General features: G+C 39.1%; 1 protein-coding gene across 2 annotated transcripts in view; it reads left to right on the top strand.

Annotated features, from left to right (window-relative positions):
• The window catches only part of SGCD (sarcoglycan delta), a 366,508-nt gene that overhangs the window by 10,417 nt on the left and 329,028 nt on the right, over positions 1-27,063 (top strand). For both annotated transcript variants that reach the window (XM_060240255.1, XM_060240254.1), the window contains exon 2: positions 13,187-13,372. In XM_060240255.1, coding sequence (XP_060096238.1) covers positions 13,187-13,372 — 186 coding nt within the window. The remainder of the gene's footprint in view (positions 1-13,186; positions 13,373-27,063) is intronic.

Raw genomic sequence — 27,063 nt, 5'->3', positions numbered from 1 at the left:
GAGCCTGTAGTAGTTTGATCAATGGGGCACTAAAATTCTGCTTACTCTGTTTATGAATGTAGTCTGAGGAAAAGTCCAAAAATCACAGATTTGTGTAATGTGAATTAGGTACTCCTTCCATTTCTTGTGTAGGCTGCCAATGCCCTGTAGTTTAAAAAGGTCATCCCTTTTTTCCAAAAATCACAGTTCCATAAAAATTAATGGATGCTCTTATTGCTCCATTTCATACTTCCACAGAGCAGAATGGATGTCAATTGTTTTAGATGTCACAGCTCTAATGTACCCTTTATTTTGAGATTTTGCTCTAATAACTCTGTTCCCCTCTCACTGCTGCAATGGAAGAAATGCAGCCTTTCCGGACATTCAGCACATGCTATAAGCTCAAGTAACCATATCAGTTTGCACATAATAGGTAGCACTGTAGTGAAATGTTTGAGGTGATTTTTTGCTGTTTTGAGTCCCTGACATCACATCCACCTGCTGGAGCTGGGGCAAGATTGCTGGTATTCTCAAAATACTGGTTCCCTCACTCCCATTTATAGTGTCACAAATCTTAACAGCTTTTGTGGTAAAAGGAGTTGACAGAGCACTTCCTTGCCAATCCTGTAAAAAATCCAAACCTTGATTATTTTTTTTCTTGAATTGGGGCATGGCATCACGGGAGACAAAGATGGACCCGTAAATAAACTGCTCTCTCCCCCCCACACCCAATAAAGCCTCTAAAAAGTGCAAAAACCACCCTCTTCTGGGTAAAACCCAAATGCTGCAACGAAACAGACAAGAAAAGACAGCAAGAACTCCCACCCGGTAAGCGAGTATTTTTTTAAATTAAAAAAACAGCAAAAAAAGTAGGGTGGGCTTCAGGCGGCAGCAAACATGGCTGATGACAAAACGGATGATATGGAGATGCAGAACCAGGCAGCACAATTAACGAAGGTGGATTTATCTTCCCTAGAACAAAGCCTTCTTAAACAAATTTCAGGGCGTTTTCGCACTGACCTTAATCGGCAGCGACGCCCCTCTTCAGCACGCAGGATCTGCCCAGATTTCGCACCAATTGCCGCGGAGCACCCGGAAGAGCCGGAAAGTCCCGCGGCTTTTGCGGCGCAAATGGAAACCGCCAAAAACCAGTTTCCATTTGCGCCGCAAAAGCCGCGGGACTTTCCGGCTCTTCCGGGTGCTCCGCGGCAATTGGTGCAAAATCCGGGCAGATCCTGTGCGCTGAAGAGGGGCGTCGCTGCCGATTAAAGTCAGTGCGAAAACGCCCTCAGTGATACTCTCACCCATGCAAACCCAAATGGCTGAGATCACTAAAACATTAACTGCCGCTTGAAAAATGGCTGAAATGGCCTTGACTTTAGCAGAAACACTACAAGAAGAAAACCAGATGCTCCAGAAAGATACTGAGTTAATGGCTACAAAAATTATTTCACTGGAGTTGGAAATCAGGCAAAATAATATTAAACTACGCAGATTTCCTGAGAATTTACCAGAACAAGAAGACCTAAGAACATTCATCTCAACTTGGCTACCGGCAGAGCTCAACCTGGATGCAGAAGCATATCTCCTCATAACAAAAGCTTTTAGATTGGGTTTACTATATAATACGAAATGTAAGGGTCCTAGAGACATCATAGTAACTTTTTTGGACCCCAGAACAAAACAAGATATCCTCAAGGAAGCATGACAAAAGAACTCTCTTAATTACAACGTAATAAAAATAGAAATCTTTCCTGATCTTTCACCTGATGCTATAAATAAACGGCGTGAACTAAAGCCCAATAACACAGCAACTTCAAAATGCTCATCAAAGATATAAATGGTCTGGTCCAGCAACACTTCAAGTAATTTTTAAAAATCAGCGTCTTCAGGCAAAAGACATGGACACAGGCATAAAGCTTCTACAAAGACTTGGTTTGAAAACTCCAACAGAAACACAAAGATCCTCAACTAAAAGAAAACTGCATTATACAGCTGCGTTGCCAAAGGGAAAATCCAGCAAAATTCCGATTCTTTCTTCGTCTACAAACAGTACCTAAAGTTGAAAAATGCTATAAGATTTTGTCAGAATAATAATAAGAATGTAATTGTAAAGGGGGGGGGGCTGTGAATGGTATTGAATTTATTTTGATTATCTGAGTTATTGCCCTCATTTAGAGTGTTCCTAAGGTTGGTAGTATTTACCAGTATACTCTCTTGCTTTTAGTGGCAGGGACCATAAGGAACTGTTCATTCTAATGTTAAAAATGTAATTCTTTATTATTAGACAGTAGTTTTAAAATATTTTTGATAGAAAGAATTGTAGTTTGAAATAAATTTTGAGGAGTTCAGTTAGTGTAGGTTAGAAGTAGATAGTAAGAAAAACAGATAGATGATACAGAGTTGATAGGGTAAGTTATTAGTAGTAGTTAATCAATTAATTTAGTAGAGTAAAAGTATAAAAGTTTGTTATTCTGTGATCAGTACCATTGGCATTTGTTACAGCTACACTTATAGAAATGGGGAAAAATAAAAAATATAGCTAAAGGTAAGAAAAATACAAAAGTTAGAATATTGCATACTAAGTGATAATTTAGCAGACTTGGGGACTTAAGAACAAATGAATGGCTAACCATTTTAAAGTTCTCACGCTTAATGTGAGATGCATTAACAACAAAATTAAAAAAGCAAGAATATACTCTAACCTTTTCAAACTAAAACCTGATTTGACTTTTATCCAGGAAATTCACATTAAGAACCCTAATATCCCCATCTTCAAAACAAGCTGGTTCCAACAATGACAGCGCCAGGTAACTCCAAATCAAGAGTAGTCGCAATCCTGATCTCCAGAAATGTAAGGTTCACACTCCAAGACACTCAGAATGATCTAGAAGCTAGATACATATTCATAAAAGGTCTTTTGGAAAATACACTCACCACACTAGCTGTAATTTATGGACCTAACTCTAACCGAATTACATTTCTGCAGAACACGTTAGCTAAGCTAAATGACTTTAGAGAAGGCCCATTGTTAGTGGGTGGTGACTTTAACTTTTTGGCAGACTTAAATCAAGATAAAAAATGCAATGGGAAAAAACAAAACTCAAAAAGGAATCCCACTAAATTTGCCCAACTTCTAATTGATTATAATCTATTTGATATCTGGAGACAATTTCATCCCCATGACAGAGATTATACATACTTCTCAGCAAAACATTTAGTGCATACCAGAATAGATTATATACTTGCCAGCAGAGAAATATTAGAACCCTGCAGAAATAGGAATTAAACAATGGACAGATCATGCTTGGGTAAGCTGTAACAAACTAAAAGAACAAATGACAGCACAATTTCAATGGTCTCAAAATAGATGACATAATAAAACAAGAAATAGAACAATATATTAAAAATTATTTTCAAGATAATTCCACACCTGAAGTTGATCCAGAGATCCTTTGGGATGCATTAAAACCATCACTGAGAGGTATCTTGATAGCAAAAACCACCTTTCTGAAAAACAAAACAAAAAGAAAAACAAAGAAATGAGATCACCCAAAATATACAAAACTTAGAAAATCAACACAAAGTCTCATGTAGTAAGAAAACTTATAAAAATTAATTGAAGAACGCAGAAAACTAGAATTCCTAGACATAACAAATTTACAAAAGAATGCACTTTACCTAAAACATGCTAATTGGAATGACTCAATGAAATCTTTAAAAATTTTGTCTCATAGAGCAAAATTTGGCTCATATGTCTGCCCTTGTCTCAAATCCAGAGACTGCAGCTGGTGCAGAATGCAGCGGCTAGGCTGTTATTGGGGCTCCCCATGCGGGAGCACATACAGCCTGGGCTGCAGGAACTGCACTGGCTGCCGATAGTGTACCGGATTCGCCTACAAGGTGCTGGTTATTAAAGCCCTATATGGCTGAGGACCTGTCTGCCTTAGGGACCATCTCTTCCCATATGTTCCCCAGAGGGCGCTCAGATCAGGGACACAGAAACTGTTATCGATCCCTGGGCCAAGGGAAGCAAGATTGAAGACCAGTCAGGAGAGAGCCTTCTCTATAGTGCCCCCCTATTGGTGAAACCAACTTCCAGAAGAAGCAAGAGCCTTGTGGAACCTTGTCCAGTTCCACAAGGCTTGCAAGACAGCTTTATTTCAACTTGCTTTTAACTGATTGCTACATATGAGGATACTCAAGAAGACTGAAGTTATTGGAATGTACTATTAGCACCAAATTGTTTTAATAATGTTTTAATTGCTATACTGTTTAAGGTTTTAATTAGTTAATGTTTAATATTTGTAAATGTTTTATTATTGTAAGCTGCCCTGAGCCTGCTTTGGTGGGGAGGGTGGGTTATAAATCCAATTAAATAAATAAATAAAAACTAAAAAACTGACAAGGACAGTCACATATCAGAGACAAAACAGGCAAATTACACTCAAGCTCTAAAAGTAGCTTAGATATATTTTTGAAATATTATTCTCAATTATACGCTTCGAATAAAATTCCTAACACTAAAATTACTCAATTTTTCCAGTTATTTCTACCAAAATAAATTAAATACATAGAGACTTAATGACAAACCATTCAACAAAACTGAATTTCTTAATACCATAAAATCCTTAAAATGCAATAAGGCACCTGGTCCAGATGGATATGTGCCTGAATTTTATAAAGTGTTTAAACTAAATTTAGCAGATCCCCTTTTAGCGGCATGTGATCAGATTTTAATTACTGGTCACCTACCACCCTCATGGAATCAGGCCTCTATATTAGTATTACCAAAAGAACAAAGAGACCCCACTTTGCCACAATTGTACAGGCCTATCTCCCTACTGAATGTTGATTTCAAAAAATTTTCAGCAATGATTGCTAAATGCCTCAATACATTCATCACCGAATATATTAAGCAAGATCAAGTACATTTCATGCCTAGAAGAGACCTTATAGGCAATACCTACAAAGTTTTCAACCTTTTACACTTTGCCAATTCCAAAAAATTATCAATTGCAGCATTATCAATAGATTTTGAAAAGGCATTTCATTCCTTAGAAACAAAATTTATGAAACAACTATTAGTACATATGGGTTTTGGAAAAGTATTTTTACAAGCCATCACAGCAATATATGACACTCCACAAGCTTACTTGAAAATAAATGGTCAGATGTCAAACAGGTTTCTCCTGGAAAGAGGTATATGATAAGGGTGTCCTCTTTCCCACTTACTCTTTGCACTCTCTATAGAGCCTTTAGCTAACATGATAAGAACTGCATCAAATATACAGGGGATTACAATGAACAAAAAAAGAGTATAAACTTACCTTCCATGGAGCTGACATCCTGCTACTGCTCACAAACCCTGAGAAATCCCTACCAGAGGTGGAAAAAGTGCTTCATTATTTTTGTGAAGTCTCAGGCTTGCAAATCAAATCCACACGAAATCCAAACTCAATCACACCAAATATTATATTATTAGTCAACTCAGAGGAGAATATAATACATCAAAATGATTTTCAAATGATTAAAGAATACTTACCTTATCTAGGTATTAACATACCTAAAAATCTAGCAAATTTTATTGCACACAATCATATTAAAATGGCAAAAGAAATTAAACCAAATTCAGTGATTGGGAAAAGAAACACTTCTCTTGGACAGAAAGATTTCATTTGATTAAATCCTTTATTTTGCCTAAATTAATTTTCTTATTTAGAGCTATTCCAATAAACATTCCAATGACTCTTCTGGAAACATGGCAACAAATACTGTTGCAATTCTTTTAGTGCAACAAAAGACACAGAATCAAAGAAAGTACTCTTTACAGACAGACAAGGAAGGGAGGTATGAACTTCCCAAATATTATACAATACATCTGTCAATCCATCTGTCAAAGGTCACAGTTATGCTAAGGGAACAGAATGAACCTGACTGGGTAAATGCCCTTAATGAATATTCTCTAACTTATTCTAGAAAAGAAATAATCTGGCAAACCCAACAAGAAATACCTTACTTGCAACCTATATTGAAAGAACAGGACAGTGTACATAAGCATTATTACCATTTCAAGACTTTCATATTTTACTGGACAAAAGTGGTACTCTCCAGCGAAGAATGCATTAGAATATAAATTTTGGCATGTCACTGGCATAACAAGACTAATGGATCTAATGGTAAAAAACAAATATATAATATTAGAAAAGAAAGACTTAGAAACAAAAATAAATTGGAAAATACCATGGTTTCAATATCTCCAATTGTCACATCTATGCTCCTCAATTAAACTAGCAGAAATCATGAAACAGCCTCTATCTGAACTGGAGATGATATTGAAGCTTAGTGAGAGGTATTGTTTCTAGAGGTATTGTTTCAAAAATATACAAACTAATAAATTGAAAAAACAAAACAAAAAACAAAATGCCAATATAGCATACCAAAAACGATGGCAAAAAGAATGCTCCATTATAGTTACCCAAGAACACTGGGACAATAATTGGAAATAATTCAAGAACACAACAAATATAACAATAATTAAGGCCCTTACGTTTAAACTATATACCTTCTGGTATTGCACACCTAAACAACTGTCTTACAGCACTAGAGCTCTCCCACCACTATGTTGAAAACAATGCTCACAACAGGGGACATATGCACACTGCTGGTTATGGTGCCTGAAACTTTATTTATATTGTTTGAATGTAATTGATAAGATAAAATTCATTGCCGGCATAAATGTACCCATGTCGCCAGAAACTATTCTATTAAACTAGAGATCATCTACATCTGATTCCAGTAATGTCCAAAAGAATTGCCTTATTAATATTTGTGGCTAAAATACCCATAGCAACACAATGGAGACAAGTATTTGCTCCAAACCTGACTCGCTGGCATGCAAAACTCTGGCACCTCTATATTATGGACAAACTAACAGACCTGACAAAAAGCAGATATAGAAGTGGAGAACTCGGATTTTTATACTATTTGGTACCCGATTCTGGAATACCTTATTCTTCAAAAAGAGATCCCTGAAATGGTAATGTCACTACAGTTTTGGTAGCAATAAGATGACTAACAATGTTAAGTGTTTTATGAGAGATTACATAAGTACTAGAACATGCATGTAAAAGTTCAAGTATTTTTGTACACCTGAAATAATATCATTGAGATTGTTTTTCCCTTTGTTTTTGAATTTATCTTATATGTGAATCTGCGCTAACTGCTTTTGATCACAACACTGCATATGGAATTAATGCTGAAATACTCTAGAATTCTGCATTATAGTTACTTGAAAAAATAAAATTATGTTTACAAAAAAAAGAGAAATGTTTGAGGTGTGAACTGGTTCAGACATCAACAGTGGGCTCACTTGTGGATCCCTTGCTGACAAAATTGAACAAATGATAACATATATCCCCACTCCCAGCTTCTCTACTGTATATTGCCAAAAATCTCTGCACTTATGATGCAACATCTTTACTTTTTATATAAACATCCCCCCACAGTAATGTAATATGCTTTACTGAGTATGTGTCATTTGGGCAACACTTTTATTTACGCTCCTTCCAAATAAGATGACTGGTAGAAGGTATTTTTCAGCACTTTGGGGCCTCTTATCTGTCATTACAGAATTTGAATACCAGATTGATGGCTGATATAAAACATTTATTATTATTATTATTGTTGTTGTTGTTGTTATTATTATTATTATTATTATTATTATTATTATTATTTTGGTAACCAGGATAATTGTCCAGGAAGATGGCTATAAGTGACAGATGTATCTATTTTCCAGAGGAAATGTTTTACATTTTAAATGAAATTTGGTCATGAAGAAAACAATAAAGGGTTTACAGAGAAGTGATATTTACATCTTAAAGATGTTAGGGATTTCTGTTTGAAATTCTATTTCTTTATCTCAAACAGTGCGATGGATCACAGGATCAAATAATCATTGAGAGGCATTTACTGGATCCTCACAGTAGAAGATCATGTGCTTAATGGAAGACCACTTCCTGGCGCAAAAGTCTCTGAATAATCAGTTCCAAATTCTTGTGCATAGCCTTTGGCTACTAGCCTTGCTTTGTACAAGTCTATAGTTCCGTCATCTTTGTACTTTATTTTGTAGACTCATTTGCATCCAACAGGCTTTCTTCCTGCAGGTAGCTTTGTAAGAATCCATATATCTTTTTCATAAATGGATAGTATCTCTTGTTCCATTGCTTGAATCCATTTCTCTTTTTCTTCATTAGGTAAATCACACACTTGTTTCCAGCTCTTGGGTTCCTCTTTAGGTTTCACAGTCTCTATAGATTTCACAGTATCACAGTATCCATATTTCTGTGATGGTTGCCCTTTTGTGCTCTTTTCTGATCATCTTAAAATGAGTGGCTGTTCCTGAAGATGTGGAAACAGAAGGTCCACTGGCTCCTCTCTCTGGGTTCAACATTTTTCACAGCAATCAGGCAGGGTAGGGTTAAAGATTCTTCCTTTCTCACTACAGAGAAAAGGCGGCTGGATGTGTGCGCATGCTTGCAGCAAGGCTCTTCCAAGTTCTCTGACGTAATCCACAGAAAAAGGGTTAAAAAGCTCCAAAAATTCTCTTTCTGGCACATCTGAGGCTTTTAGACAAAAGTAGCAGCGTTTCCGGATTGAGACAATCCAAATTCAAAGCTCATTTAAGTCAGAATGCTCTCAGTAATGGCAACAGAAAAAAAGGACGTCGTTTTAAAATTGAGGCTTGACTGCACAGCATTGCAGCTTGTTTTCTATTGCTTTCTAAATGCTCTCAAAGGCAATCCAGATTAAAAAATCATTTAGAGTTCAAAAAAACAATCCATGCTATAAGCCTGGGGTGGCCAGCGGTAGCTCTCCAGATGTTTTTTGCCTACAACTCCCATCAGCCCCAGCCATTGGCCATGCTGGCTGGGGCTGATGGGAGTTGTAGGCAAAAAGCATCTGGAGAGCTACCGTTGGCCACCCCTGCTATAAGCTACCAGCTTGATGGCAAAAACCAAGAACCATCCTCTGCTGTTGTTAGGGATTTTGTTAGGGATTTCTGTTTGAAATTCTATTTCTTTATCTCAAACAGTGCGATGGATCACTGGATCAAATAATCATTGAGAGGCATTTAACATGAAAAAGCAAAAACATATTTATTACTACAGGGAAAGGGTACTGGGAGGTGAAAATAACAAACATTATAGAACTACATCCTCACAGTAGAAGATCATGTGCTTAATGGAAGACCACTTCCCCCTTCTTCTTGACCTCTCTGCCTGAACAAAGGAAGTCACCTGACTAACTGATCAAACAGACAAAACAGGTTTTCCCGCTTCTAGACCTTGATTGACAGCCATCAGTATCTTCTTCCCAGGTCATGCAGATAATAGGGAACCAGGCACAGTGTTAACCCTATAATGACTGGAACTTTAGAACATTGCAAAGGACATACAAAACAGATACATATTTCCAACAAAAGAGACAAAGCTCATCTACATACGGGGACATGTTGGAATGATTGAGAATGTGACACCAGGGAGCAGGTAGAGAGATCGCACATAGGCAGTACAGATGTTGTTTCCCCACAATTTCCATATTCCCTGACAATTGGGTCAGAGTGCCAGCTGTTTGTGATGTATTGAGATGTTCACTCATATTCAGTCATTCCTATTTCTTGGTGTTATACTGCACTGCCTATATTATGCCATGATAATCTGAACTGTGTACTCATTTTCTACATGCGGACATAAGAGAAGCCATGTTGGATCAGGTCAATGGCCCATCCATTCCAACAACCTGTGTCACACAGTGGCCAAAAACCCCAAGTGCCATCAAGAGGTCCACCAGTGAGGCCAGAAGCCCTGCCACTGAGCCCCCCCCCCACCCAAAGCACAAGAATACAGAGCATCACTGCCCCAGACAGAGAGTTCCAACAATACATGGTGGCTAATAGCCACTGATGGACCTCTGCTCCATATGTTTATCCATTCCCCTCTTGAAGCTGTCTATGGTTGTAGCCGCTACCACCTCCTGTGGCAGTGAATTCCACATGTTCATCACCCTTTGGGTGAAGAAGTACTTCCTTTTATCAGTTCTAACCCGACTGCTCAGCAATTTCATTGAATGCCCACAGGTTCTTGTATTGTGAGAAAGGGAGAAAAGTACTTCTTCATTTACCTTCTCTATCCCGTGCATAATCTTGTAAACCTCTATCATGTCACCCCGCAGTTGACATTTCTCCAAGCTAAAGAGCCCCAAGCATTTTAACCTTTCTTCATAGGGAAAGTGTTCCAAACCTTTTATTATTCTAGTTGCCCTTTTCTGCACATTTTCCAGTGCTATAATATCCTTTTTTGAGGTGCAGTGACCAGAATTGTACACAGTACTCCAAATGAGGCCACACCATTGATTTATACAGGGGCATTATGATACTGGCTGATTTGTTTTCAATTCCCTTCCTAATAATTCCCAGCATGGTGTTGGCCTTTTTTATTGCAGTCACACACAGTCTCAACATTTTCAGTGAGTTATCTACCATGACCCCAAGATCTCTCTCTTGGTCAATCTCTGCCAGTTTACACCCCATCAACTTGTATTTATAGCTAGGATTTTGGCCCCAATGTGCATTACTTTGCACTTGGCCACATTGAACCTCATCTGCCATGTTGACGCCCACTTGACCAGCCTCAACAGATCCCTTTGGAGTGCTTCACAATCCTCTCTGGTTTTCACCACCCTTCACAATTTAGTGGCATCTGCAAACTTAGCCACTTCACTGCTTACTCCCAACTCCAATGTTGAAGACCCAGTACTGAGCCCTGCAGCACCCCACTGCTTACCATCTTCCACTGTGAAAATTGCCCATTTATACTCACTCTCTGCTTCCTATTAATTACTCAGTTTTTGATCCACAAGAGGACTTGTCCTTTTACTCCATGATTCTTGAGCATACTAAGGAGACTTTGATGAGGAATTTTTGTGTTTCTTATTTCCAGTTGCATTCCTTTTTGTCTATTGTGGAGCAAATTAGCAGCATTCACTTCCAAACATTTTTTTAAATTCCTGTATTTTTTCTTTCTTTCAAGGGATAATTTTTCACTGTGCCAAAATTTCAGGAAATCTGATATTATCTTTGTAATTTCTTTTCAGGCATAGTATTCAGGGATTTTGGCACTCCAAAATCATGTCTTTAAAAAAAGACCTGATATTAAAAAGAAAAATGTGGGAATCATTTCCCATTTTGTTCAAGACAGAAGAAGAGGAAGGGAGAGGAAGAAGAAGAGCACTCTGGTAAACAGTAGCTTGGTGGCACACTGATCCTTTATATTATATAGGACCTGGCCATCAAACTCCGGAGGCCCTGTAAAGAGTATATCAGCCACCAATCAGCTGGAAGGTGCTGTAAGTAATGGGCAATAAACCCAGTCTCTGGAGGCTGGGTTTACCGCCCATTATTTTCAGATGGTCATAGACTTGTCATCCAAGTTCTAGGAATGAAATCTACTTCCCATTGAAAATAATACCTCTTTAATTTTTAAAGAGGCATTATTTTAATCACTGCTATACACATTCAAGATAATATTCCTTTACAGTTTAAAGGGGCATTATTTTCAAAGGGAGGCAGGTGTGGAATTCTAGCAGGAGCTCCTTTGCATATTAGGCGACACACCCCTGATGTAGCCAATCCTCCAAGGCTCTTTTTTGTAAGCTCTTGGAGGATTGGCTACATCAGGGGTGTGCAGCCTAATATGCAAAGGAGTTCCTGCTAGAATTCCACCCCTGATGGGAGGCAGATTTCATCCCTAGGCCTTGGATGGCAAGTCTACAACCCTACTAAAAATACAGACCAGAAATTTTAAAGGGGATATCTTCAGTGGAAGATAAACCTGACTCCTGGACTCTGAAGGCTACTGGCCATTATTTAGAATGCCCCTCAGCTGTCTGGCTGAGCACTGATCATTTAAATTTGAAAGGCCTGATCTTCTAATGGGAGGATACAACATCTTCCCATAGAAAGTAATGACTCTTTGGCTTATCACCAAAGAGCTTTTTGGCAGAAGCACTTTCAATTCCTCCCTCTCCTCTTGTGCAGCTTCTGAAACACTCCCAAAATTTTTGGAGTTACATTATTATTACTACTGGAATTTTGGGAGTGCTTGGGGTTATTTCAGATATCTCCAAGCTGATCTGAAACAGTTAATTTTGGGTTTAATTTCAGCTTGGCTATGTCTGAATACACTCCCGTATAGCATGTCATATGTTGGAGAACATTAGCTTCAGGCATCTTTTAGGTCCCTGAAAAATAATGGTTTTATTTGAGCAAGGTCAATTCCTAATGCTGCAAGTACATACTCCACAAAGGAGAAATGTGTGCACAATGGAGAAAGAGGAGCACCGGAGAAAGAAGGTTTAGTTTTCAAGCCTATGGGTGAAGCTGTCCTTACTTTGATATATAAAGTATATAGCACATTAATGTCAAGACTATCCCAACAGAGGAGGTTCCACTGCACTGACAAACTGGCACCTTAGGGTCCAAGCAGTGTTTGGACTACTGGACACTAAGCTATGTTATATTCCATGGAGCAAAGATCATAATTACTCTAAGATAAAAATAGGTTTGCTTTGCTAAATAAAGATGTTCTCTAAGAACACCAGTGAGGTATGTGTATCTTTTGGCATTATTTGATTGCATCTAAGTAAACCATTGTATATTAAGCTTGCTTCAGGGAAAGAATCCCAAACACTTCCCTTCTGTGCCCTTTCTTTGCATCCAAGAATAATTTTATTTAAGATGATTTTTTTTTCTTTGTGTGAATTAAAGCCTCAGAGAAATAATATTGCATCTTCAAAACAAAGTGCTGAACTCACCTTCTTTTTCAAAATGCGTGCAGATTTTCCCCTCTGGATTTTGAGGGCCCTAGAGTGCCTGCCTTGCAAAAACCTGGAGCTGCTAAGAGAGCCATTTGAGACCAGTCTTCATGGGAAATTCTTCCGTGTGTGTGTGTGTATTTCAAAATGTATATAATAGACTTATATTATGATTCATTGCTATATAAAATAGCCAAACAGAAGAGCAATGCAATAGCAAACCACAGGATCTAGTTTTGTACAGCAGGTATTTTTAAAATGCTCTACAATGCAAGCATGGTCTTCTGATACGTCTGAGTTACCTTGTAGCTTAATGTACACCTTTATGTTTCAGATGTCTCAGGAACAGTACACACACAGGAGCACCATGCAGAGCTCAGAAGGACCACATGTGTACAAAGTGGGGATTTATGGCTGGCGGAAGAGGTGCCTCTATTTCTTTGTGCTACTTCTAATGATTTTAATTCTGGTGAACCTTGCCATGACCATCTGGATTCTCAAAGTTATGAACTTCACAATTGTAAGTATAGGATACCAAGGCTACCTGCATTTTGGATGGGATAGGGCAGGGGTGGCCAACGGTAGCTCTCCAGATGTTTTTCTGCCTACAACTCCCATCAGCCCCAGCCAGCATGGCCAATGGCTGGGGCTGATGGGAGTTGTAGGCAAAAACATCTGGAGAGCTACCATTGCCCACCCCTGGGATAGGGGATATCAGCAGGCATTTGTTTAGTCTTTATTGCAAATATTTGCAGCTCTCAAGTATGCAACATAGTGTATCATTCAAAATAACTTCATGGAACATAGGGGAAAGTGTTTTCTTTTAGTATATAGACGTTGACATTGCTTCTTTCACCACTCAAAATCCCAGTTACTGGCACAATGGAAGAGTGGCAATGCAGTCCTAAGCAGAGTAGTATCTTTCTGATTCCATTTATATTGGTTGAGTTATAAGCATGTAACTCTGCTTAGGATGGCACTGTAACAGTCATTGTGTCATAGCTGAAATTTACATTTTCTTGGTCCATATGGGAAAAATCATCTCCATTGTAACGGAATCTAAAGTCTGTCTAACACATAGAATAAGGTTAGCGTGAATCAACAACAGTGTGCTGCAAGTATTTTTGCAAGTCAGAATCTAATTTGAAAGACAGAAGAAACAAGGTTATTTGTTTAGATGAGGAAGTATACTTTCTGTATCTAATAGAAGAGGATGTATTGCACAGTATTATTCCCATTTTACCTTGTCAGAGTTTTTAAAATCTATTCTACATGTCTTTCCACTATGCATAAAACAGTTATCATATCATATTGTGAAACATGTTTAGGACCAAAAGCTGCTACAAGGAATGCTACAAGGAATGTGTAAAAGCAGCTTCCATTGGATGACTTATGGAAAGAATTTTCTTTTTTTACATCTTGTAATAGAATCTTATGAATTTTATTGCACTGCACCCTTTCCCTTTCTTTTCTCTGTCTTATGTTGAAAGCCAAATCCAACTGGCTTTCTTGTTGTGCAAGCTCTGTTAGGAGGTTGTTTGAATAATAAATAGTACTTTATTCTTGTCTATATTCTTGTAAAACCAATGTAAACTACTGTGACACAGAATCAACATTGTACAATGAAATAGACATACAGTGTTGTAACCAACTTGTTCTAAATTATATTTTGGATCAAATAGATAAATGTATTCTTATGAGTAAACGATATTGTTAAGCCAAATTCTTCAGACTTTTCCAGATGACTTTATTTCTCTGCAATAATTATATGATTGTCTTAAGAAGTTGCATTTTTCTTAGTACTCTGTCTTCAGTCTTTAGCAGATGAGGAAAAATAAGTTTTCTCTTTCTCTCAACCTAGTAAATATATAAAGTGTATATCTGGATCATAATCCATAGTTTTGTGCCAGTACCATATGAAATTCCCCACTCCCTGAGCCTATGGCTATCCCATACACATGATGGTCTAGATGTTTAAAAACTTGTGCAGCAGCACATTTGGCTTCACCTTGGCTGTGATTTTGGGATCAGCAAGAGAGAGACTGTGATTTTGGGATCAATAAGAGAGTTCTTGGTTTCAGCCTACTGTGACTGTTTAGATGGGTTGAAAGGCTCACCTGCTCTTGCATGGCAGTCCACAGGGCCGGCCAACAGGGCGCCAACAGGGGTGTGCCACATTCAGCCCTTCCCTGCCCGCCCCCTAGGCAAATTCCTATTTCCTCTCCCTTCCTCCCTTACAATTTCAATGCCCAGGAAGGGGTAATGGAGTGCCGCTCCCCGGGCTCTTTAAAGCCACCCCACACCAATCAGCAGAGGAGGCTCACGGCTTCTATGCCGGCCCTCTGGCACAATCAGGAAGGAAGGGGGAGAGGCAGTGGCAGCCACTCTTTCAGCAGCTCACTCGACCTTCCCACTGCTGATGCCCCTCAACCCCACACTGATCTGGAGGGCCAGCATAGGAGCCACAAACCTCCAATGTGTTTTACCTGCCAATCAGCTGATCGGCGGGGGGCAGCCTTTAAAGAGCCTGGGGAGCATGGTGCTCCTTCGCCCCTTCCTGAGCATTTAAATTGTAAGGGAGGAGGTGCCTCGGAAGGGGGCACCATGGAGGGGGCAGTGAACAGAAAGGCTGCTGGGGCGCTATGCACCCTAGAGCCGGTCCTGGTAGTCCATGTCTCCTGTGGGACTAAGGGGTGCTCCAAAGCTCACCATCTTACATTGTGCAAGAAGACATGAGCTCAAAGTTAAGAACAAAAATAAATATTTTAGGACTACAGTATTTATTATTGTTGGATTTTAAATAGATTTGCATTCTGCCATGTGAAATTTTGGAAGAGGTTTGATTTAGAAATACAGTAACTTGAAGATGTCCTGTTTTTCCTGAGAAGCATCATCTTCTTTAGGCAGTGTTTTTGGGTTTGTTTGTTTTTTGGAGCAGGAACGCACAGGAACACAGTTCCGCCTGGCTCGGCATCAGGGAGTATGGCCTAATATGCAAATGAGTTTCTGCTGAGTTTAGTCTATTCTAAACAATGGTGATGTTAGGGGGTGTGGCCTAATATGAAAATGAGTTCCTGCTGGGCTTTTTCTACAAAAAAGGCCCTGTCTTTAGGTTAGATAACTTTTCCAGGATTAAGATAATACTATGGGGGTGAGGAATGCTGAAATGGTTGAACTTTAAAACATGCAGGACTTTCAATATAATTAACTTTTCCTTAAATAATTGTGTGTGTCTTTTAGCTTGGCAAGAAGTTTAAAATTGTGAAACTGAGTGTAGAATTGTTGCATTTTTCTGACCTGAGGAATTTAGTGCTGGGAAACAGACATGGAGTAGAGAGAAGTTTGTGACTCTGTATCTGAAGCATATTATTAAATGAGAATCATTCAGTACTTCTCTTCATGCATCATTCCACTTCTGAGTTTTTCAGATAGAACAGCTTCTTATTTTCAAGATTTTTTTCTATGACTGGTGGTACCTATGGGATTGTTTTTGTTGTTGTTTTTTATTGGGAACTTGCAGTTCATGCTGTTGCAAGCCTTGTTTCATGAGACTTTACCAACTTGCATATAGTTAACACTTCCAAGCAATTGGGGTTTTTTGACCCAGGAAGTCATGGGAAAAAATTGGTTTACCCATTTAAAGCTTTCTACAGGCACTAAATTCCTCTTGAGCCTTCTCCTCAATGAACTGCAGTGTGCTGAATACCCTCTCTCCCCTCCCCACTGCCTTTTTTAAATTTTGAGTTGCATCAAAATGGTAAATGAGGTTCATCTGGCCCCCAATAGACTTGGCTTGAAAATGAAAGCACTATGTGTAATCATTATTGGGGTTTATATTTACCTCCAACAAATACTGGGAAAAAATGTTCTCATGTTTAAATAGATAAGACCAACACCTATTATCTCCATTTAATTGAAAGGTGAAGCAAGTAGTGAAAAAAATATTCTCATCATTTATATCTATAGATATTATTTGGCTTTGAGGTTTTACACCATTTTTGGAATTGGGGGTTGCAATGACCCCTAGGGAAACCAGTCTTTGCAACCTGAATTGTTGAGTATATAGTAGGAGCAGGTAAAAGCCCTGCGTTTGTGCTGTGTCCAAGCTTCCCTCATGCCTGTACTGCAAATTGAACTGTACTACAGTTTTGGAAATGGGGTCATTCTATCCCCCAGCAGGATAAGCCTGGACATGTTTGAAAGCATCCTCTGAACCTCACATTTTCCAGACTTGAAGGCACTACAAAGCCTGGAATTCTAAATGACCTCTGGACACCCATTTTCTGAGCTAATTGCTTCCCCGTGTCCTTCAAATTTTACAAGCCTCAGAGTGATCTTCTCAACTTTATCTCATATCTCAACTTTACATATCTAAGGTGGGGGAAGTACTTCAGATGACCCCCAGCCACCTACCCACTGAGCTAACCTTTGCACCGAACTATTCATCTTCAAATTTCCCAAATCTCTGATTTGGCCATCTCAACTTTACAGGGGGTAGTTACTCTAGATGACCCATAGCCACCTGTGCACTTAACTGTTCACCTGTGACCCCTGACCACTTGCTTTCTGAGCTAGTTGCTTCGCCTTGTCCTTTAAATTTTGCAAGCCTCCGAGTGATCTCAACTTTACATATCTGGGGCGGGGGAAGTACTTCAGATGACCCCACCCACCTGTCCACTGAGCTGACCTTTGCACTGAACTATTCACTTTCAAATTTTCCAAACCTCTGATATGACCATCTCAAATTTACAGGGGGAAGTTACTCTAGATGACTCGTGGCCACCTGTGCATTGAACTGTTCACCTGTGACCCCTGGCCACCTGCTTTCTGAGCTAATTGCTTCCCTTTGTCCTCATTTGTTGTTCCACTGTTGTCATATTAAGTTTCATTGTCGTAACAGTTAAAAGTGATTGTTTTCTTTAAAATAATCAGGTTTATAGATTCCCAACTGTGTCTTCTGCTTTAAAAATGAGAGGGACAATTTGACCCCATTTACATTTCTGTGGAGTTTTGACATCTTCAATGAGGCGTATTTTTGACTCCAATTCCAAATTTTATTCTCCTTTGTCCCGCATTTCTGAAGGAAGTTATTCTTGAGGCCTGATCCTTTTCTTAGTAGCTAATGCCATGACTGAGAGCTATCAGGTTTCCACTGCTTTTTACTGCAACGTGGGGTCACTTTGACCCCTATGCCAAAGTTGTATAATTGAGGGGTTTTTTTTCCTTGAGAGGGTTAAGTGGCTCAGTATCATATCAGGATAGGTGGTGTCCTTAGGAACATAGGCATACACATGCCATACATGTGAGTTAACAAGCACTGTTCAGGCATGGGTGATTTCTGTTGCTCAAAATTTTAATAAATGTGATAGTGCGGTGAAGGGATACATTACATTGATCCAACACACCATTAGACACCAAAGTCCTAGTTTTCTTCTTACCAATGCAGTCTTTTAACAGTGATAGAGTTTCTTAGCTCCAGAAAAATAACCTTAATTACACTGTGTGTACATTGCATGGCTCACTAAAGCATACAGTGAACAAATAGGTTTTTTTTAAATAGAAAGAGTCCTATTTATTTAAGTAGTATTTTAAATAGAAAGGGTCCAGATAAGTCCTCTTTCCCTCAGCTGTTAAATAGAAAGAGTCCAGGTAAGTCCTTTTTCCTTCAGTAGTATTTTAAATGGAAAGAGTCCTATTTATTTAAGTAAAGCATGGGGAGGAAAAAGACCACACACATGTTCTTTACTTTTCAGTAACACTTCCTTGGGGGTAAAATAAATAGGATCTTATAATAAGGACTGAAATTTACTGTGAGACCCCCAAATAATGCACTTACAGTCCTGTCCTAACACTATCCTGGGAGTAAGCCCCCTTGAATAGATTTAAGTAGGACTCTGCGTGGATCTGTGTGTGGTAGCTGCAGGAGGAAACTGAGTAGTATGAAGCTCTGAGGCAACTGTATTCCAAGCTCTTGTCTTAATTTTGGTCCAAATTTCAGAAAGGGTATGCTTTTCATTATCCCAATGTTTCCAAATCTTTGTTACTTTTTCAGGATATTTTTGGGGGTCCCCAAAAATCTGGGGTTGTTTTTGGAATTCCCTCCTATTTTGGAATTCCCTCCTGTTTTCCCTATGAGAATGCAGGAATAGGAAGAGCCGGGTCTACTGATATTGGAAATTTCCTTTCTATTGGACTAGAGGCCAAGTCATACAATAAAAAATAATGGAGCCTGAAAGCTGGTCTTCTAGCAACTCTAGTGTCACATGTTAGCTGGCTGAGGGAAAGGAGACTTACCTGACTGGCCTCAGAAAATGGTAGATGGTTGGCTGGGCTGGTGGGTTAGCCTTCAAGGCTTTGCTGTTTGGCAGGACCATTTCTTTCCTCTTTTTTCCCGCACCTGGGCATCCCTAAAGCCAAAAACTTCCAAAATTCTAGGAAATAAATTGTTGCTATTTCCAGAATCTCAGGAACGTTTGGGGCCATTTCATATATCCTTGAGAAGACTTGAAACAGCATATATGGGATTTAATTTTGGTTTTATATATCTCCATGCACACCCCTAAGTATTGGACTTAAGCAAATTAATGCTGAAATTAATAATCTAAATCTTGTGTTCTGTTTGAAAATAATTAAGTTATAGTTGTTGTCCTGTTCATGGGTGCAAGTCACACTGAACTCACTGAGAATTGCCAGTAACTAAAATGCATATGGGATTACACTGTAACTTTTTGCATTATTGTACAAAATGCATATTTAAATAATTTTAAAAGAAAATGCTGATTTGCACTATTGAAATGCCTACTGGCATTGTCATCTTGCTTTGTTTTACAGGTAAAATTGGTTGATTATGGAGAATTATTTTTAATACAATAACTCGCTCTTATGAGTGAACTACCTGTCACAATTTAAATATGCAAAAAAAATCAGGTGAGTAACACAGGAGCAAAAATGAATCAAAGATTAAAAATCTCAACCAGGTCATATTCTGTAATTATTTAAAGTAATGAGGTTTACTTTAATCATACTTTTCATTTTTAAAACCTTCTGGATAAAATATGTCCGTGCAGGCAGTCCCCCCCCCCCCCGCAAATGATTTTTCTTGGACCACTTTAAGTATAAGAAATTATTTCATTGTGCCGACACCATTAATCAGGGGAAAAATGACTCTTGTCTTTTGGCTTAGAGGGTTTTTTCCCTCCCTTTTCATAACAGCTGGAAACAATTGGCTAAAATTAGCTCATGATATCAACTATTTCATCAGCATAATTGCAGAAAGAATCAAATGTCTTTGGCTCACTTTATGTCCCCTTACCCTATTAAATAGATGCAGAGAAAAACAACTTTTGCGGTAGATATTGTGATCTAAAACTCAGATACTAACAGTGCCATCCGTAGTAGAGTTGCAGACTTCTAATAACCCCATTTACTTTAGGGTACTTAGAAGGGGTAACTTTACTTATGGTGACACTGTAAATGCTAGCCTCTTTTTTTCTGTTTTGTATCTTGCTATGAAGACTGTTCTTCCAGCATACAGACATTAATCCAGATTGGACATCAACTTCCTTGCTTTGTTTTTCTGCGGACTGTTTTGGGAATATATTTGACTGTTTTCAGAAGAATATATACCTGTGTATCCATTGGTTTGCGTAGCACACTGTACCATCATCTTTTTAAAAGCATGTTCCTTACATGAGAACATCTACATTACAATCAGTAGTTCTGTATTATTATATAACCCAAGTTATTTTTTTTATTCAACCTTTCCTCCATGGAACTCAGGACAGCATACATGGTTATTGCTTTCTTGTTTTATTCCTATAGCAATCCTGTGGGGTGCATTAGGCAGACAGTGTATCACTGAGCCGAAGTCCCCCAGGGAACTTCATGGTGGGTAGAATTTGAACACCAGCCTCCCAGTCTAACACACCACACCCGATGTTGGTTTTCAGTTTTGCTCAGATATCTCACCCATTGAGCCTGCTTTCTCTACTTTAGATTTCTCCTCTCATGTGATAATTTGCATGTCTGAATGGTGCTAGGTTTTCTCTGAGTAATGCATTGTGTGTCTTAGCTAGTCTTGCTGCTACTTTTCAGAAAGCTGAGGAAGGGTTCTTCCTGGGACATTCTTGCACAGATATTATTAGGCAACTGGGAATCGCTTAGTAGATGTGATGATATAGTGGCATTACAATAGATACCTGACTTGGATACCTGATGATATCATGGAGGGCTAATTGAATTTTAACAATTGATTACATCACTTAGGGCAAACAAGGATAATTGAGAATAAGACAAAATCCTTCCCAAATCACAGTGCTATCCTGTGGGTCTATATTGTTGCTTCTTCTGAACCTCACTATCATATTGTGAAAAGGCAGATGATTTTTGCCACTGCTGAAAGTCTCCCCTCCCTTGTCTTTCTCATCTCCACTTTTCTGTCCCTCTTATTGTGGAATAAACAAAATGTACAAAAGTTAAGAGTTTCACTTAGACTTCAGAATAATTATTATTCAATTGGGTAGATCTAAAGCACTACCAGTAGAGCTTCTCTTATGGAAAGTAAAAGGTAAGAAGGATTCCTTTAATAAAAGGTAAATAAAAGGAAGCACGGGCTTTGGCAAATAAAATGCAAGTTGTGATCAAACAGGCAAAAAGGGACTGTGAGGAACATATTGCAAAAAACATAAAGACCAATAATAAAAATTTCTTCAAACACAGAATAGCAAGAAACCAGCCAAGAAGGCAATGGGACCCCTGGATGACCAAAGGTTAAAAGGATTACTAAAGGATGATAGGGAAATAACAGAGAAACTGAATGCATTTCTTTTTTGTTTTGCCTCTGTCTTCACTGTTAAAGATGGGAGGTGTTTGCCCACTCCAGAACCACTGATTTCAGGAGGGGTGTTGAAATACCCAAGTCAGATTGAGGGGATGAGAGAGGAGGTCCTACAACTGATGGGCAAATTAAAAACTGACAAATCGCCAGGCCCAGATGACATATATCCAAGAGTTCTGAAAGAACTCAAATGTGAATTTGTGGATCTCCTGACAAAAATGTACAGTCCATCACTAAAATCTCCCTCCATTCCCAAGGACTGGAAGATAGCTAATGGAACTCCTATCTTTAAAAAATTTTTCCAGAGGAGATCCAGGAAATTACAGGCTAGTCAGTCTAATGTCAATACCAGGTAAATTGGTGGAATCCATTATTAAAGACAGAATTAGTAGGCAAATTGATGAACACAAGCTATTGAGGAAGAATCAGCATGGATTTTGTAAGAGAAGATAATGTCTTAGTAACCTTTTCGAGTTCTTTGAGGGGTTGAAAAGCATGTGGACAAGAGTGACCCAATAGATGCTGTTTACCTAGATTCCCAGAAAGCTTTGATAAAGTTCCTCATCAAAGGTTCCTAAGTAAACACAGCAGTCATGGGATAAGAGGCTAAGTGCTCTTGTGAATTAAAAACTAGCTAAACAACGGAAAAGGAGAGTGAGTGTAAATTAGCAGTTTTCAAAGTAGAAGGTGGTAAGCAGTGGTGTATCGCAGGACTCAGTACTAGGTCCATTGCTTTTTCACTTCATTAATGATTTGAAGTTGGGAGTAAGTAGTGAAGTGGCTAAGTTGGCAGACGACATTAAGTTTTGGTATACAGGCTCTTCTAATAGAAATAGTGCTGAATAGTAAGGATAAATTACTAGTGGCAATATGTGTTGCTTAATCTGCTTTGGAGAACCAGTTTGGTGTAGTGGTTAAGTGTGCAGACTCTTGTTTGAGAGGCCCATCTCTTCTTCTTCTTTGTGGGAGAGTGTAAAATAGTCTCCTGTTCCCACCTTCTTTAAGATGCAGACTTGCTGCAACTGCTGTTGCTGAATTTGGGCAGTCTTAGTAAGAAATCAGCATTGGTCATAACTATCTATGAAAAGCCTGAGGCTCAGGTAATGTCTGAGCCAGTGTCAGTGCCTTGAATCCACCAGGGACACCAACCATGACCACCACTGTAGAATGATTTTTGTTCTCTCTGTAGCTCTCATGACCACGATGCATGCACTACTTCAAATAGGTTGTCTTCTAAGTAGTCTTCAGAGGTGTTCTCAAAGCAAAGGAAGGACTGGGGCAGGACCACCTCATCAATGAAGCATCTTCAAAATTGATGAAGAAGCAGAATTATCACACTTAATCAACCCTCAGACCTATGATTACTGATTCTTTAACACAGGTCTAAATCATATATATATATATTTAAAGTGCAAGAACAATGAAAATTGATTGTAAATAATTTTTTTTCCTGTATGACCTCAGTCAACTCAAAAACTTGTGCAATTTCACATGAATGCATAAAGCTAATAGATCAATTCAAACTAGTATTGTCTACTCTGACTAGCAGTAGCCCTCCTGCATCCCTGGTCAAGGACTTTCACATCACCGACTGCCAGAATCAGGGCTCCCTGATGTGGCACCTCTGGGCAGTAACTAACACTTTTTCTAGCACCCACCAAGTGTTCTTAGAAAGTGGGTGGGCCACATGGGGCTCCTGCCATGCAGAATTCTGATTTATGACTGGAGATCTGATTGGTTGTAAAGATTAAAATAATGTTTCCACAGTAGCTGCCACTACAGTGCAGTCTTTATTTTCTCTCATTCCTCTTCTCTTTCCCGTTATTTTAAATAACCTCTCTTTTGCACTTGGGTTTCCTCTTCGTGTGACTCCACCTCCTCCAGCAGCCTGTTTGTTGCATCCATTGACCTGTGACAAAATTCCAAAGGTGCCCAATAGGCTCAAAACATTTGGGGACTCCTGACCTGAACCCTTTAACTGGATATGTCAGAGCTTGAATCCATGACCTTCTACAAGCAAAGCAGGTGATCTACCACTAGAGTTGTCAGGCCTATTCCTGGAAATCCTGAGAAATTTGGGGGTGGGGCATGGAAAGTGGGGAAGTAGTAGTATTTAATAGTAGTTAGAAATGGAGAGGGGGGGATGTTGAGTAAAGTGGTGATTTATACTCACTCTGTTTCCTGTTATTTAACCAGTTTTTAAACCACATCACTTCTGGGTGATGGGCCATTCCTTTTAAAATTGCTGCACTTCGCTACAGTTAGATCTCTTGTAGGATGTGCAAAAGAAAAAAAAATCAGGAAAATTCAGATTCCAGGGTATTCAGGGCTTAAAAGGGGGTCATCTGAATATATCCTAATAGCAGATTTGGGAGCTGCATCTGATTCAGGAGATATCCATCTATTCACAAATATATGTCTCATTATACCCTATAGGCCATTAAAGTCAATGGCCAAATAGGTACACTCTTTTCTTCTGGTCTGGATTATTTATTATTATTTATTATTACTTCTTCTGGTCATACAGTTCAAAGACTGTATGTGTAATAAATAAAAATGCTGAATTGTAAATAATAACAGTCTACACCAGGGGTGTCAAACGCATTTGTTACGAGGACTAAATCTGACATAAATGGGACTTTGTGAGACTGGGCCATGCATATCATAAAATGTAATGCCAGGTAATGGAGATATAAACTTTATAAAGGATACAGACAATCCTTAAATATACACTTAAATATATGGTTTTAACTTAAAATACAAACATGCTTAAAACTCTTGCTATATTTAGTTTTAAATGAAAAGGTGGAGGAAAAGTGGGATTTGGCAGTGCAATTTTAAAAATAAAACATCAAGAAAAAACACAAGAGTCACAGCAGAAACTAAAAATATAAAATGTTCTGAGCCTGGGAAACCATGTCATGGCTGGGTACTGCAAGCTTCTTTCCCACCCCCAGTCTACTCAGATTGGCAATGGCTTTCCAGTGTAATATCCCCCTTTGTCTGTGGTTTCCCAGGTTAGAACACTCACTAGGCATCAGTTCTCAGGTTCATTCAGCAGAGACAAGCTGATTCAAAGCATCAAACCTTTATTTGCAAGGACACAACTAAAGGAAACAACAACTTCAGCTGATTATAGGAATGCTGGGGAGTGAAACTGACTCCGTTGAAACACATTGCAGCACAAAGTTGCAAGGAAAATGTGGAATGGTTTTTCCATTATGGTCTCTGGACCCTGATAGACTATCAATCTGGGTGCAGAGATCTTAATGGAAAATCCATTTTGCATTTTCTTTATAGCTTTGCAAGCCCATAAGAACTTCCTGCTGGGAACGTTGTCAGCAGCCTTGGAACTTCAAAGGTTGAGGACCAGAGGGGAGGAGAAAAGGGCTGCAGTTCTGATTAAAGCCCTGAGTGGGATGGTTTTAGCCTGCGGGCTGGATATTTGATACCTCTGGTCTACATGTATTAAAATGGGTTGTGAGATGGAGTTGGGATAAATAAGCCTCTGTTGTCCAATCTGAAGATCCTCATCTCAAATTACACAAACTGGGTAGTGTAGTGGTTAAAATCCATGCCAGTCATTGGAATCATTAGGGTTGCCAATCATTGGGAGATTAATACAATTACATGAAAAAGAGAAGATGACAGGAAGAGAAAGATATGCACCTATACTCCAGTTTTGTTTATATTGGTCTAGGTGGATATTAAGAGACCCGTGGCGCAGAGTGGTAAGCTGCAGTACTGCAGTCTGAACTCTGCTCATGACCTGAGCTCAATCCCGGCGGAAGCTGGTTTCTGGTAGCCGACTCAGGTTGATTCAGCCTTCCATCCAGTTTGGAGAGCCAGTTTGGTGAAGTGGTTAGGTGTATGGACTCTTATCTGGGAGAACCGGGTTCAATTCCCCACTCCTCCACTTGCACCTGCTGGCATGGCCTTGGGTCAGCCATAGCTCTGGCAGAGGTTGTCCTTGAAAGGGCAGCTGCTGGGAGAGCCCTCTCCAGCCCCACCCACCTCACAGGGTGTCTGTTGTGGGGGAGGAAGGTAAAGGAGATTGTGAGCTGCTCTGAGACTCTTCGGAGTGGAGGGCGGGATATAAATCCAATATCTTCTTCATCTTCATCCTTCCGAGATCAGTAAAATGAGTACCCAGCTTGCTGGAGGGAAAGTGTAGATGACTGGGGAAGGCAATGGCAAACCACCCCGTAAAAAGTCTGCCATGAAAACAGTGTCACCCCAGAGGCAGAAATGACTGATGTTTGCACAGGGGACTACCTTTTTAAGGTGGATATTAACTGCACTGAATTCAATGAAAACACAATGGTGTAAAAAAACAAAGGGTAAGTGAAAGACATTTTCCAGACTTCATTCTTCACTATTTTGAGCAAGAGTTACTCACATGAAAATGCATTTAATGTGATCTGGAAGCATAATAGACAATGTTATGTTTAAAATCTAAGATAAAAATTCCTGGCTGTTTCAAATTTATTTTCTATTTGGAATTAATAAGAGGAGTGGAGGACAAGGAAGGAGTAATTTTAATATCAACTCAAAATAGTGCAGTGAAAGGTCATATCTGTTTAATTGTGTGCCTGGCTAGAAAATCAGATGCCAAAGTATTAATTAAAAATAGCCTTCATTGTTGCCATTTTATTTCTTTTTTTCTTTAATAAGTGTTAGTTCCTATTTGTATAAGAGGTTTAAGCTGTCAAGAGTTGTGAAACCATGGTTTGCACAGTAATAATATAAAAAGCCATGAAGCTCAATAAGCTGCATGGATGGAGGTTCAAGCTATTGGTGGGCTATGAGCTGTATTGTTGTGATACTATTAAGGGCCTTAATTTGACCTGACATTATTGTTGCCGGCTCTGGGTTGGAAAATACCTGGAGATACACTGAAAAGTACTATATCTGAGTGCTGTTAATAAGACCAGCGCTGGTGGTATTGTTGTTTATTCTTTAGAGAAAGAACAGTGAAGCTAGTAGGAGCTGTTGCCAACTCTCAGTTGGGAAACTCCTAAATATTTGGGGTGGAGTTTAGGGTAGGTGGTTTGGGGGGAGAAGGGACCCTTGCAAGGCATAATGCTATAGACCAGGGGTGTCAAATATGCAGCCTGGGGGCTGACCCAGGCCCCTGAGCAACTGGTTATCATCTGCTTTCTTTTCCCTCTCTCTTGCTTTCTTCTTCATTGCAGCTTGCTTTGCCAGGCTTGCTCAATCACACAGGAGCTACAGAGCAGTGCCTCTATTTTTTTCTATTGGCTGAGGCTCCTCCCTTGGGGAGGAAGGGGAAGGGAAAGCTTGCTTTGCCAGGCTCTCTCAATCTCACAGCAGAGTTACTGAACCAAGGCTCTCCTTCTTCTACTGGCTGAGGC

The sequence above is a fragment of the Heteronotia binoei genome, chromosome 5 (genome assembly GCF_032191835.1).
Source record: "Heteronotia binoei isolate CCM8104 ecotype False Entrance Well chromosome 5, APGP_CSIRO_Hbin_v1, whole genome shotgun sequence".
Classification (NCBI taxonomy): domain Eukaryota; kingdom Metazoa; phylum Chordata; class Lepidosauria; order Squamata; family Gekkonidae; genus Heteronotia; species Heteronotia binoei.
This window is presented reverse-complemented; position numbering and strand designations above follow the sequence as displayed.